The 15,414-nt window shown below is 44.7% G+C and overlaps 1 protein-coding gene across 4 annotated transcripts in view; it reads left to right on the forward strand.

The window, feature by feature from the left end:
• SLC39A8 (solute carrier family 39 member 8) overlaps positions 1 to 15,414 on the forward strand; it is a 42,822-nt gene that overhangs the window by 11,809 nt on the left and 15,599 nt on the right. For 3 of the 4 annotated variants that reach the window (XR_013990310.1, XM_081020332.1, XM_081020333.1), the window contains exons 2-6: positions 457 to 1,125; positions 11,621 to 11,786; positions 13,894 to 14,063; positions 14,772 to 14,894; positions 15,156 to 15,326. Coding sequence is in view for 3 of the 4 variants with exons in the window: in XM_081020332.1 (XP_080876458.1) it covers positions 862 to 1,125; positions 11,621 to 11,786; positions 13,894 to 14,063; positions 14,772 to 14,894; positions 15,156 to 15,326 (894 nt within the window). In the remaining variant the exon portion in view is untranslated. The remainder of the gene's footprint in view (positions 1 to 456; positions 1,126 to 11,620; positions 11,787 to 13,893; positions 14,064 to 14,771; positions 14,895 to 15,155; positions 15,327 to 15,414) is intronic. The other variant, XM_081020334.1, reaches the window with a different exon arrangement.

The following is a 15,414-nucleotide window of genomic DNA, read 5'->3' on the forward strand; positions in this document are numbered from 1 at the left end:
GGTCTGGAAGAAACCCAGCCCTGTGAGGAACAGTTGAGAGAGATGGGCATGTTTAGCCAGAAGGAGAGAAGAGGGGTGGGGTGGGGTTGTGGTTGTGGGTGAAGATAGTAAGATGGTACAACTATTGCACTAACTATTCATATTGATTTTTTTTTAATGTGTTGCTTTTGCCTCTTTTACTGTATTTCATTCTATTACAATTTGAAATCCGTGGAATTCAATTTTAATATAATAAAATGCAATGCTGAAGGATTAAAGAAGCAATTTCTTAATGGATCTCTCTCTCTCTCTCTGTGTGTGTGTGTGTGTGTGTGTGTACACGTGTGTGCGCGCATGTGCTTGTGTGTGTGTGTCTATATAAAAACTCCTAGCAAAAACTGGGAAACTCCACTCCTGTATGATTTCAGCTGCCTTCTCAACCTTCCCTGCCCCTATGTTCTGTCCTCTATCACGCAGGAGGAGCTGAATGCATCTCTGCCGTCCCGTTGTCCCGTCCGCTTCTGCTGGGGAAGAAACTTCCCTCTCCGTCTCTTTTGGCTTGGCTCCTGCCCTCCCGCCCCCCTTCCATCGATCCTGCGGGCTCTCCAGGATTAGGAAAGGTCCGAGGGAGCGCCCCAAACCCAGCCCTTGCCCAGGAGGGGAGGGGAGCGACGAAGGAAGACCCGCCACCAGCAGCCGCGCAGGACGCAGTGCGCCCGAGGGAGGCTGAGACTGCGGACTGGACCTCCTCGTTGGCTCCCGCCGGCAAAGGGAAGGCAAGGCGCGTGCGCGCCGTCGGCGAAACCTTAACCCTTCGCGCTCCCTCCGTGCCGCTTCTGCTGAGCAGCTGAGCCAAGTGCAGCTGCTGCGTCGTCGTCGGCGATGTCTCTCGTGTCTCGGACGCTCCTGGCCGCCGCGCTCGCTTTGGCACTGGCCGGCTTGGCTCCGGCCAGGGCGCAAGGATCGACGCCAGCAGCCTCGCCGGCAGGGCCGCCCTTCGCCCGGGATGTCCTGGCGCTGTTCGGGGGCAACCGGAGCCTCTCGGCCGGGCAGCTGGAGCAAATGCTGCAGAAGATGGGAGCCGCGCACCGGCTGGAGGAGTCGCTGGCCGGACAGCTGGACCTGCACGTCCTGCGCTACAACCAGGTACAGTCCAGTCCCGGTCAGGCTGCCTCGGCAAAGTGCTTCGCCGCCCCGTCTCCTGGATTCTCCCCACAAGTTGTTACAGAGGGGAAACTGAGGCGGAGACAGGAGGACCGGGTCGGATCTTTCTGCAGAGACTTGAAGCCTCCTCGCCTGGAGGCGGGGGACGGGGGAGGGCTGCAACTTGCGGTTGTTTTCACATAATTCTGATCATCGCCTTTTAACTCATTGATTGTGTGCGTTTTCGAAAATTCGATGGTTTGAGCGTGGTGCTGATAGTGTCAAGGTTGCAGGTTGGAGCCTTATATGGGAGAGCTGGGGGCTGGACTACATGATCCTTGGGGTCTCTTCCAACTTTATGTTTCTATGCAGAAAGTCCCAAGTTCAGTTCACTGCATCGCCAGGTAGGGCTGGGAAAATCTCTGCCTGAAACCCTTAGTCAGTGTGGATGGTATTGAGTTAATGGCCTAATAGTCTGAGTAGGTGAAAGGCAGCTTCTGATGCACACAGCATAATTGCCATGGCCAATAATGTTTTCATTTGGGTTCGCTCTGTTCTCTCTGCTCTCTCACCCAGGTGCAACCATTTACTTCTCAAATTACCACACATTCATGCATCTGAAGAAAGAATAGTAATAATTTTATTATTTATACCCAAGCCGTCTGACTCTAGTCTACAAAAGCCATAAGAGATTTGTATGTCTTTAAGGTACGACAAGGTGCTATAGTCCAACTCCAACAGTTTTCAAGGAAATTAGGCAAATTTATTCAGGATAAGGCTAGGACCCTTGACAATGATGTAGTTCCTCCAGGATCATGGGCAGTCTATCTGTGAATACTAGTTCCTGGGAAACATAGTGGGAAGCTATGCCAGTAGGTAGCTCAATAAAGATGTGGACCCAGTGTGGGCAGGTGTGAGAAAGGCGAATTCCATGATAGGGATAATTGGGGAAAGAATTGGAGATAAAACTGCTGATATAATGATGCTGTTATACAGTTATGTGAGCCGTGCGCTTTTGCAATACGTTCTGGTTAAAGGGTAAAGGGTAAAGGGGCCCCTGACCATTAGGTCCAGTCGTGACCGACTCTGGGGTTGCGGCGCTCATCTCGCTTTATTGGCCGAGGGAGCCGGCGTACAGCTTCCGGGTCACGTGACCAGCATGACGAAGCCTCTTCTGGCGAACCAGAGCAGTGCACGCAAACGCCATTTATCTTCCTGCTGGAGTGGTACCTATTTATCTACTTGCACTTTGACGTGCTTTCGAACTGCTAGGTTGGCAGGAGCAGGGACCGAACAACGGGAGCTCACCCCGTCATGGGGATTCGAACCACTGACCTTCTGATCAGCAAGTCCTAGGCTCTGTGGTTAACCCACAGCGCCACCCCTACGTTCTGGTTACCTCATCTCAAAAAAAAAAAAGATATTGTGGAGTTGGGGGAAAAAATCAGAAAAGTGCAACCAGAATTATCGCTGGGATGGAGAAACTCCACTATGAGGAAAGATGACAGCATTGGGGACTTTTTTAGTTTAGAGAAAAGGCAAGTAAGTGGCAAAATGGTCGACGTGTGTACCATTAGGCATGGACAAAGTGGACAGAGAAATGATTTTCTCCGTCTCTCATAACCCTGGAACTCAGCGGCATCCAGTGAAGCTGAATGCTGGAAAGAAAGTACTTATTCACACATCGTGTAGCCGAACTACAGAATTCACTCCCAGAAGAGGCACTGATGGCCAGCCAACTTGGATGGCTTTGCAAAGTGAAATTGAGCATTGAAGGAACATATCCTAAAAACAAACATGTACTGCACAATGCGGTGGGGAAACTTTGGCTTTGCAAATGTTACTAAAACTACAACTCTCATTGTTTCTGGCCATGCTTGCCAGGGCTGCTGGGAGTTGTAGTTCCACCATATTGGGAGGGTCAAAGGTTCCCCACACCTGTACTAAGCAAAACCATGGTTTTATCATCCACATGCAAACATGTGGGCTCTCAAGGAGGAGATTGGAGCTGCTCCTCCCCAGGTCCTTTATCTCAGGGCAGCACAGCAGCAAAGCCAAGGTTTGTTCTTGGCTGCAGCTTGTGATTAATGAGGGGAGAGCTTCACCACAATTCCAGGTTGGGACAAGCCAAACCTTGGCTTAGTTGCTGCACTGAGTTAAAAGGGCTTTGGAGAAACAAACTGGGTATGATCTCCTTCTCGGGAGCCCACCTGCTTTTGCAAAGCCATTGTTTTGCTTACTGTGACTTGCAGACCTGCCCAATATGCATTTATTCAACTCTTAAAGATGTTTGCTTTCAGACCTGTGTTCCGTTTCTTTGTGGGCACAGTTTTATTTGAATAACAAAGACTGCCAGTTTCTGTGCATCTCATTTGGGTGCCGTGCTTGGAACAGAATGTTACGGTACAGTCCCTTGTTGGGGCTGACATTTAGTGGGTAATGTTAAACTTGTTGGTTGGGATGTGGAGTGACAGGAGGCACTGTAGCTCAGTGGTGGAGAACATGTCTTGCATGCAGAAAGGCCCATGTTCAGCCCCTGACATCATCAGGTCTGGCTGTGAATGGGAGAGCCATTGCCAGTCAGTGTAGACCAGGGGTCAGCAAACTTTTTCAGCAGGGGGCTTGTCCACTGCCTCTCAGACCTTGTGGGGGACCGGACTATATTTTGGAAAAAAAACAATGAATGAATTCCTATGCCCCACAAATAACCCAAAGATGCATTTTAAATAAAAACACACATTCTACTCATGTAAAAACACGCTGATTCCTGGACCGTCCGCGGGCCAGATTTAGAAGGCAATTGGGCCGGATCCAGCCCCCGGGCCTTAGTTTGCCTACCTATGGTGTAGACCACGGGTGTCAAACACAAGGCCCGCGGGCTGAATCCGGCCCGCCAGACCTCGTCATGTGGCCCGTGTAGCCGGCGGCGGCCGCCAGCCTTCACCTTTTATTCTCGCTTTTTTTTTTTTACACAAGAAAGCCGCCTCTTCAGCGCATGCGCAGCAGCCTACAAGCCAGAGAACATCTGCCCTCTAGCGGCGCCGCGGCCCCCAATGAATTTGAGTTTGACACCCCTGGTGTAGACAATACTGTGCTCAGTGGTCCAACTTGGTGTAAGACGGTAAGGGTTTTAACTGTTGCTACAACAGATGCTTCCGAAGCAAGGATCGTTGCCAGTGCTTTGGGTGGGGGTCAGCAAACGTTTCCAGCAGGGGGCCAGTCCACTGCCCCTCAGACCTTGTGGGGGGCTGGACTATATTTTGGAGAGGAAAAAAAAATGAATTCCTATGCCCCACAAATAACCCAGAGATGCATTTTAAATAAAAGGACACATTCTACTCATGTGAAATCACACTGATTCCTGGACCGTCTGTGGGCCGGATTTAGAAGGTAATTGGGCCGGATCCGGCCCCTAGTTTGTCTACCCATGGCTTAGGGCATAGCATGAACTGGACCTCCAAATGCATACCTAGTCTGAAGATCTTGTTTAGTTTGGGATAATTCTTATTGCATTTTGAGTGCTACAATTGCTAATTCAAACCTAATTACAGAAAGAAAGAAAGAAAGAAAGAAAGAAAGAAAGAAAGACAGACAAGTGAAAGGGGCTTATGCAGAGTGAAGATTTTCTTGTTCCAACAGGGAATTGTTCCAACAGGGAATTTGCTGCTTTTAAGGAATGAGCTAGTTCCATGCTGTTTTTATTGTAATTATTACTTTTGCTTTAAAACAGATTTTAGATGCAGTATGCATACAATTTTAAATCTATCCGTGTCTACTTGTACATTTTAATGATTAATTTTTCTGTGTTTTTATCTGTAAGCTGCCTTGAGTTGAGTCCCATCAGCCAGAAAGACAGAGTATAAATAAATATATAAGAATAATATCACTATGGATACTTGGCTGACTGGGCATTCTCCTACTCCATTGCTCAAAACATTTGACAAGGTAGAATATGTGTACAACTCTCACAGCCATGCTGGGTCTGTAAGCCTTAAGGCTTTTTACCAGCCTGCTGAATTCAAGTTCATGGCTATGTTAATACAGTGGTACCTCAGGTTACAGATGCTTCAGATTACAGACTCTGCTAACCCAGAAATAGTACCTCAGGTTAAGAACTTTGCTTCAGGATGAGAACAGAAATCGTGCGGTGGCAGTGCACTGGCAGTGGGAGGCCCCATTAGCTAAAGTGGTACCTCAGGTTAAGAACAGTTTCAGGTTAAGAACAGACCTCCGGGATGAATTAAGTTCTTAACCCGATGTACCACTGTATGGGAAACATTTGCAGCCTGACAAGGAGAATATCCCATCCAAATACAGTGGTACCTCGGGTTACATACGCTTCAGGTTACATACGCTTCAGGTTACAGACTCCGCTAACCCAGAAATAGTACCTCGGGTTGGATGAGAACAGAAATCGTGCTCTGGCAGTGTGGCGGCAGCAGGAGTCCCCATTATCTAAAGTGGTGCTTCAGATTAAGAACAGTTTCAGGTTAAGAACAGACCTCCAGAATGAATTAAGTACTTAACCCGAGGTACCACTGTATTATATTATACCACTGAGGGTGTTTCCTGCTGGCAGGGGGTTGGACTCGATGGCCCTTGTGGTCTCTTCCAACTCTATGATTCTGTATTCAAATAAATGTTGCTATTATTTCTAACCATCTAAGTGGGGATTTATAATTCTGAAGTATGAAGCGACAGCTATTCTACAACTGGTTGTGGATGTGGTGGCAAGGGAAGGAAGAGAAAAATGGTTCAGACTAAAGCCAGTCTCTGCACACATTTAAAGCAGCACGATACCACCCAAAGAATTCTGGGAGCTGTAGTTTGATGAGGAGAACCCCATTCCCCTCACAAAGCTACAATTCCCAAAGGAATTAACAGTCCTCTTCACAGGGAAGTCTGTTAATCTAAATTGTAAACCATTTCTTTTCTATCAGACTATACAGCACATGTAAAAACACTTGACATGGTAAGTTGTGGCACCCTATGGGATGCTGGCTGATCATAGCACTTCAAATACAAGACTTGTTACACACACACACACACACACACACACACAGGCATAGCAAAGAAAGAAGGTGGGAAGGGTGGATGACGTCTGAGCAGACATATTGGGAAATGTTGCTGTGTTGCAATCCGTAAGCAAAAATTCCTTTGAGAACCAGTTACCAGTTCCTTCATATAAACATCCACCCATCTGGTCACTGGTTGAGCAGGAATTGCCAACAGGTGAAAAAAAGGCCAGATCTTCAGGAGGCAAATGTCTGGGAGCAGGCAGGACAATCAACCTTTTGTGAACTAATGACTTTCATAGGCTTGGTGCAGCAGAAGGGTGTGCTAGAATGGCAGGTTGCAAGTGGGGAGTTGTCAGTTCTCAGTGCTTGTCCATACAGCAAACACCTTGCAAGTGAAACCGTCCGAGAGAGAGAGAGAGAGAGAGAGAGAGAGAGAGAGAGAGAGAGAGACTGTAGATTGGTTGTCCACTTATTGTGCTGGTTTCCTATTTGTAGGAAATGATTTGTAATGTGTAGAATCCACTACTTGCAGCCTCAAGTTGTCCAGTCATTCTACCATCTTATTCCCTTGCATGTGTTGACCAAGCTTGGAAAAGGTACAGAAAAGAGAAACAGAAAAGTTCAAGGGGGTGGGAGGACTTCCCTGTGAGGAAAGGTGGCAACATTTGGGATTTTTTAGTTTAGAGGGGATGTGAGTAAGATATAATAATAATAATAATAATAATAATAATAATAATAATAATAATTTATTATTTATACCCTGCCCATAACTCTGGGCGGCTTCCAACAAAAGATATAAATTACATTAAAACATCAGTCATTAAAAACTTCCCTAAACAGGGCTGCCTTCAGATGTCTTCTAATCGTCAGATAGTTGTTTATTTCTTTGACATCTGGTGGGAGGGCGTTCCACAGGGCGGGCACCACTGCCGAGAAGGCCCTCTGCCTGGTTCCCTGTGACTTGGCTTCACACAGTGAGGGAACCTCCAGAAGGCCCTCGGCGCTGGACCTCAGTGTGGTGACATGACAGGAGTAAATAAAATTATGCATGGAATGCCACCAGCCGCCTTACCTTGCTTTTGGTTCTCTAGAATTAAACTAGATTTGGGACAGACAGCCTTTCAAACGGAGGACTCCTTCACCTGAATAGAGGGCTGCCTTCTGCTAAGGAGCAGACATGGGCCACCCTATCTCCTGGGGAAAGAATCCTCAGCTCTTATGATAGCTTTTTTTTACTGACTTTTTTATTGACTTCTGTGCCATCCTTCAAAAGAATTTTTATCAGGATAACACTACTCATCACAATAAAATGGAAATAAATAATAATAATCATCACAATAAAAAGAAAATACAAAAAAGGGGGAAATGAAAGATTGAAAGGGGAGATAAAGCTGACAGTGGAACATGTGGAAATCTCAATTTTATCGCTGTGATGCTGTTAAGCAGATAATACACGTAAGCATGTCATAAACGCTCAATGAAAGTATGCAAATCTGATATTGGCTCATTGGTAATAGGGCAGTGTAATTGGGCTGAAGAGGGACGTGGGTGGCACTGTGGTCTAAACCACAGAGCCTAGGGCTTGCCGATCAGAAGGTCAGCGGTTTGAATACCAGCGATGGGGTGAGCTCCCATTGCTCGGTCCCAGCTCTTGCCCACCTAGCAGTTTGAAAGCACATCAAAGTGCAAGTAGATAAATAGGTACCACTCCGGCGGGAAGGTAAATGGCGTTTCCGTGTGCTGCTCTGGTTCACCAGAAGCAGCTTAGTCATGCTGGCCACATGACCACGCCGGCTCCCTCGGCCAATAAAGCGAGATGAGCGCTGCAACCCCAGAGTTGGCCACGACTGGACCTAACGGTCAGGGGTCCCTTTACCTTTAACTTTTAATTGGGCTGAAACATTGAACAAAGACTTTGACACAGTCCAGGAACATGATAATAGTTCTCTCTCTCATATCTATCTATCTATCTATCTATCTATCTATCTATCTATCTAGATATAGATATATATATAGTGTGTGTGTGTGTGTGTGTGTGTGAGAGAGAGAGAGAGAGAGAGAGAGAGAGAGAGAGATACTTTCATGCCAACCTACATAAAGTATATAAATATCCCAGTTTTGCTAAACAAAGGAATACTTCATAGATGCAATTAAAGTTATTTTTAATCATATTTTATTAAAAAATCTTATTTGCATCCCTTTCTCCAAGGTGACATTATTATTGCTATTCATTTTTATCCCACTTTTCTGTATAAACATACCAAAAGTAGTTAATAGAGGAAAAACCATATATCACTACAATCATTTTCTTTATTTCTATCTCATTCTTTAATATTCTTCCCCACCTTTCTGCACAATGCTCGGGGTAGCTTATGGCGACATAATTTAAAACCATGTAATAAATAATTTGAAACCAGAGAATCGGTATTCTTCAGTTGCTTTTTAGTTTCTTGTTTTACTTATTGTTTTAAATATATTGCTTATTTCAAAAAATGAGCTCAGAGCAACTTTAAAAAAAAAACACCCAAAGATTAAAAGCAGATATAAAAGCAAGAATGAAAAACAATCTAAAATACAATAATATGCGAAAAAGAGAGAAACCGGCTCAACCCCACCCTACTAAATAATGTGTTCAGAATTAAATTCCAGAGGTCTGTGTGAATAAGAATGTTTTTGCTGGAACCTAAAAACAGATAGCAATGGTGTCAGGTATGCCTCCCCAGGGAGAGCTTTCCATAAATGGGGAGCCCCTACTGAAAAGGCCCACTCTTGGAGGGGGCCCACAGGGACTGCGTTGGTTCTTGTGAGGAGAGGCAGCCCTTGACATATTGGCTTTATAGGTCAAAGCCATAAAAAGCTAAGACAATAGAACAGGACACTTAAATAGCAGCAACGAAGACAGCTTATTGTTTTAAATCAGTGGACCATTATACGTTAAAAGCTTTCTGAAATGAAACATCTAAAAATAGAAAAGAGGGTGCGAAATGGGTTTTCTCAGAGAGGCCATTCCAGAGTTTTGATGCCACTATCCTGCAATACAGTGGTACCTTGGGTTAAGAACTTAATTCGTTCTGGAGGTCCGTTCTTAACCTGAAGCTCTTCTTAACCTGAAGACCACTTTAGCTAATGGGGCCTCCTGCTGCCGCTGCGCCACCACTGCACGATTTCTGTTCTTATCCTGAAGCAAAGTTCTTAACCTGAGGTATTATTTCTGGGTTAGCGGAGTCTGTAACCTGAAGCGTCTGTAACCCGAAGTATCTGTAACCCGAGGTACCACTGTATTCAATTCCCCCCCTCTTATCTACACAAGCAGGCACACCCCATGATGCACCCCAGTCCATAAATACCACCGTTTGGGAACTTTTTTCCAACAGAAAGGAAAAAAGGAAAGGGGGAAATGACAGAGAATGAGGAGGAGAGTGTGAACAGTGAAAATGAGGAGAGAGAGAGAAGGAAGGAGTTTTGAGATGAGTGGCAAGTCAACGCCATTTTATATTTCTGCATCTCTTCCCTTCTTCCTTTTCAGGCAACTCCACCCCTCCTTCCACAATCTATTAATTGTCAGCACTCTGTGCCATTGCACTCTTACAGGGTTATTTTTGCAGAGCCCCTACAACTTTCCCCCTATAATAATAATAATAATAATAATAATAATATATTTTATTTATACCCTGCCCATCTGGCTGGGTTTCCCCAGCCACTCTGGGTGGCTCCCAACAAAATATTAATAATAGTAGTAGTAGTAGTAAACATCAAACATCAAACATTAAAAACTTCCCTAAACAGGGCTGTCTTCAGATGTCTTCTAAAAGTCAGATAGTTGTTTATTTCCTTGACATCTGATTGGAGGGTGTTCCACAGGGCGGGCGCCACTATCGAGAAGGCCCTGTAACCTCACTTCTCGCAGGGAGGGAACCTCCAGAAGGCCCATGGAGCTGTACCTCAGTGTCCTGGCTGAACGATGGGGATGGAGACGCTCCTTCAGGTATATTAAGCTGAGGCCCTCCCCCCTTTTTTAACCATTTGCAAACCCTGGAATTATCCTGAGTCTACTGATACCTCCTTCTTGTGCATGAGTGAATGATGTTTGACATCCCTAAAAATTGCTGATAGGACTATCTTCCATTAGGCTGCAACCTTATGCATACTTATATGGGAGCAAGCCCCGCTGAGCTCAGTGGGACTTACTAACAGAGTAGACATGTATATGATTGCACTGCTGGAATTTAAGAAACTGCACTTTCATGTTCCCTTTAACATTAGAACCATGGAAACTAAAGCACTTGAAATGACCTCCCTAGACTTTTCCAAGCCATTAAACCTGTTTTGAAGATTAAATAATTGCAGCTTGGAAGCTTTGAAAATATACTTAATATGCTTAGGGATTTCATTGTAATTAATTTGTTAAGATTCTGGTTTTACAGGGAGAGTCTTGGTCTGTTCATGCAAAACTTCAGAACAAAAGCTGTCAAGAGCATTAACAATTCTGTTTTACTTCCTGTAAATAGCATGATGCATTGCTTCATAATTGTTTCAGTGAAACTGTGACACCAGGATAAGAAATGTTCGAAGGGCTTATTGACATAAAGAGCTCAGATTCCAACGGCACCTTTTTCCCCTCATTTCTGGTAAATAACAGCAACATATCTAGGTGTGGATTTTCCAAAGTCTGTTGTGCAGGGATGGGGAAATGAGATCATGTCTAAAAATGCAGAATTAGATAAATTAACAGGAAGGATTCAAAACCTGCGGGATCAGAGATTCTTAGAAGACTGGAGTAAATATATGAACTATTTGAAAAGTAATTGTGATGAACAGATTACGCTAGTAGGACTGCAAGAAGTTTTGTAAGGTGGATTATTTGAAATGTTGCAAGAAAGACTACGAAAAGAATTATTAGTTAAGGATAATTAAATGTAATAGGAAATTAGGAAATGCAGAATAAGTGATAAAGAACGGAAAATCATCAGAGGTGTTGACAGAAGTAAAAAATATTGTAAAGATGTGAAGATATGTTGTATGACTGTTGGAACTGATATGTTAAAAAAATAATAAAAATGTATGTGTGTGTGTGTGTGTGTGTGTGTATAAAATCATGTCTAAAAATGGAAAAGTGTTGGTCTTCATCAGATGAAGTGTGTCTTTCAAACCAGAGATGCACTGAAATCAAAATGATGACCAAAGCATTTCTCAGGCTTAAGGTTCTTAAGGTTAACTTTCAGAGGTAAGGTTGTTCTAGGGGTGGCATCTATGCAGGTCAGTTTAATCCCCCTACGATTATTTAATTTTTTTTGCCCCAAGTGAAGGAGGACTATCCACATAGATCAGCTCAGCCCCAGATGACAATCTCACTTTATTCAGTCAACGACACCCTAGTTTTGCCTTAAAACTGTGAAGCACCAGAGCCAGATCGCTCTCCTTTCCCAACATCTCTGCTATTCCCTTTCTCAAGCTAACCCAAGTTTCTCATTTTGTTTCAGTGCATGTCTGCTGAAGACATCTTTTCTCTGCACGGAATGTCAAACAGCAGCAAGATCACCGAGTCCAGCTTCTCCACAATATGTCCTGCTGTTGTACAGCAGCTGATTTTTCACCCTTGTGAAAAATCCGTGTCCAAAGGCAATTCCAAGCCATCTCCTACAGAAGGTACCTGTCACTGGTGACTGGTATAACCGTGAGATTAATTTAGCCCTGTTATTTATTCATTTTACAGAAATCTGTGGAGCAATGTTGCTACATGTTAACGGGGCATATGGCTGGCAGTCTGCACTGGCTTTTGCTGTTGGGTGGAAGCTGCCTTATTCCTGGTCAGACTGTCCATTTAGCTCAATATTGTCTACTCTGTGGGCAGCAGCTCCAGGGCATCTCCACATCTTTCCTATCACCCACAACCAGATCCCTTTTAATGAGAGATGACAGGGATTGAATTTGGGGTTTTCTGCATGCAGAACATATGCTCTACCTCCTCAAAAGAGTTGGGGAGGGAATCTACCCTGACTAGAGCGCCACCCTGCTGCCCATTGCTGGTTTGCACCCAGTTTTGCTCAAGTTATATTGCCTCTGATTGCCTCTAGAAAAGTTAACTGTTGGGAAGTGTGTGATAATTCAAGATTGCAATGGAAATATGGTGTTTTATATTTTAATTCAGGGTGCAACCTGATGTGCTATGGCTTCAGGGTGAACACATACTCAGTCACAAATGCATATTTTATTTATTTTGAATATTTATAAATCGTTCTTCCTTCAAGGGAGCTCAGGGTGATGTACAACAAATGTGCAAATGACACAGAACTTCAATAACATCCCTTTGGTAGTTTGTAACTTGTTTGCTGGACAACAACTATAATGATATTTTCCTTGTGGTTTACAACAGGGGTGGGGAACCTCAGGCCTGGGGCTGAATGCATACCCTCCAACATTTCTCCACTGAAAATAAGGACGTCCCATTCCATAATGATAATTTTACTGTTTATACCCCACACTGGGTATACCCCCAGTGACTGGGTTGCCCCAGCCACTCTGGGCAGCTTCCAATATACAATGAAAACATAATAAGACATTAAACATTAAAAAACCCTTCCCTATACAGGACTGCCTTCAGATGGCTTGGGGGTTGGATAACTCCATAGGTAAAGGTAAAGGGACCCCTGACCATTAGGTCCAGTCATGACCGACTCTGGGGTTGCGGCCCTCATCTCGCTTTATTGGCCGAGGGAGCTGGCGTACAACTTCTGGGTCATGTGGCTAGCATGATTAAGCTGCTTCTGGCGAACCAGAGCAGCGCACAGAAACACTGTTTACCTTCCCGCCGGAGTGGTACCTATTTATCTACTTGCACTTTGACGTGCTTTGGAACTGCTAGGTTGGCAGGAGCAGGGACTGAGCAACGGGAGCTCACCCCGTTGCGGGGATTCGAACCGCCGACCTTCTGATCGGCAAGTCCTAGGCTCTCTGGTTTAACCCACAGCGCCACCCATGTCCCATGGATAACTCCATACTCTCCAACATTTCTCCAGTTAAAATAGGGACATCCTAAGGAAAAGTGGGACATTCCAGGATCAAATCAGAAACTGGGACAGCTCCTCTAAATCAGAGACGTCCCCCGAAAATAGGGACACTTGGAGGTCTGTGAATGCAACTCTCCAGGTCTTGCTAGCTGATGATCATTGGAAGACTCCACAGGCCACACCTTCTTCCCCAGGCCACACCTCTCACTGGCCTTCTTCACCCCCTCCTCAAATGTTGTTGCCTGGCTGAAATGTGCCCTAGAATTCTGATGATGCCTCTTGCTTGTCTGGATAAAGGATAGAGAGGTGTAGGTGTAGCAACTAGCCTGCTAAGCAGAGGTGAAATATATATTCATTGCTCTGCCCACCTTTGCCTCTGGCTCCATGCATCACTGGAAGGTGGCCCTCAGATAGTTGCACAGAAGGAAATGTGGCCCTACCCCTGGTTTATAATACGTTATTTTCAGTGGAACTGCCGTAACAATTCTGTTTATTATGCAGTGAGAGAGCTATACATACTAAGGGGCTATTTCTTTTACAACCAGCACATTTTAAAATAATTGGCAGAAACATTCCTCTCTTATCCTGGTTCCTGACTTAAATATTAACCAAACATTATGCCCTTAATTCAGCTGTTCTGCAATGAAATAAGTAAACTGTCCCCTGCCAGATCCATCTGATATCAAATGATTTTTAATATGGCTAATATTTTGACTGCATTTTCTCTCTTTCTCTCTCTTGTACAGTCTGGGGCTTCGGTTTCCTTGCTGTGACTATTATCAACTTTGCTGCACTCCTTGGATTGGCCTTAACTCCTCTTTTAAAGAAAGACTATTTCCCCAAGATTTTAACCTACTTTGTAGGTTTGGCCATTGGAACCCTCTTTTCCAATGCAATTTTCCAGCTTATTCCAGAGGTAAGGATGAAAAGGGTGAAGATGGCAGTAGAACTGGGAACATGATACTGTCGCATGTGTTCCCCTCACCAGGTCTGAAATATACTTGAACAGATGGGTATTCGTTGAGCTGCTGTACGTTCTTTCTCCTGCCATGAACCTCATTCAGGAGAATGAGACAGCCTTGACCGGCTATTCTCCCATCTAAGAAACCTGCTACTCTCCCATCTAACAGGTCATTGAAGGATGAACAAGCCAAAGACCCTAAGTCCATAAATTGGCACACTAGTTGTAAGTAAATCAGTCTTCTAACCATTTACATATGGTTGTGCTCAGATGGGGGACAGTGCAGGGCAAATTTAGGCACTGAACTCAGTTGAACAGGTTGACAAGTCTTGCTAGGTGTGGTGGAGCTGCAGTGCTAGCTTCCTGGCAGAGGGGGCACTGTTGCTTACCAAGAAGGACAGGGGAAGAAGGGAGGCAGCAGGAAGTTTGGTGCGGTGCAATGGACAGATTGAGCCAATCTGCTGCTCTTCCTGATGTGTTTGCACCATGCTGCCCTCCCATGGTGTTGACTTCTTGCTGGTTGCCAACAGTGGCCCACTGCTTCTGGTTAAAGGGTGAGTAGTGAGTATTCTCTTACAATATGTGTGTGTATATATATATATTCCAAATGAAGCACATTGCATTTTGGGTTAACCCGGTCTCGCTGTTCAATCTTCTTCCTAGGCATTTGGATTCGACCCCAAAATCGATAACTACGTTGAAAAAGCGGTAGCTGTGTTTGGCGGATTCTACATCCTCTTTTTTGTGGAAAGAGTTCTTAAAATGATACTGAAGGCTTATAGCCAGGTGGGTAGCAGGACACAAAATAAACACTTTTCAGTGTTAAAGATCAACATGCCTATTTAATTGGGCAGAATAAGAAGTTCAAAAAGCTGAGTTTGGGTTTAGACTAAGGGCCAGAGCAGACAAATCGGTCTCCTCTGCAAATTTATATCTCAGTCACAGATGCTGACAAATTTCTGCCCTGTTGTGCAATAATGCATTTGAGCAACTTTTCTGCTTCTGAACTCCATTTGAACCTTTCCTGTTTTATTTGGTTCTTTTTAGAGCAGTCACAGCCACTTTGAACCTGAAGAACTGAAACCTCCCCGAAGTCTCCCTCCTCCTCCTACCGAATCGTTCAAACCTGTTAATGGAGCAATGTGCTACGCAAATCCAGCCATAGCTGAGGCTAATGGAACTCTGAGTTTTGATAATGACATTGTGATCTCTGGACAGGTATGAATGAACACAACTTGCCAGCTTATGGCAACATATCAAGGAAGGGGTGAGAATTCAACCCTTGATCCGTTTATGTTTTGATACC

The sequence above is a fragment of the Podarcis pityusensis genome (assembly GCF_964106645.2).
Source record: "Podarcis pityusensis genome assembly, chromosome: 9".
NCBI classification, from domain to species: domain Eukaryota; kingdom Metazoa; phylum Chordata; class Lepidosauria; order Squamata; family Lacertidae; genus Podarcis; species Podarcis pityusensis.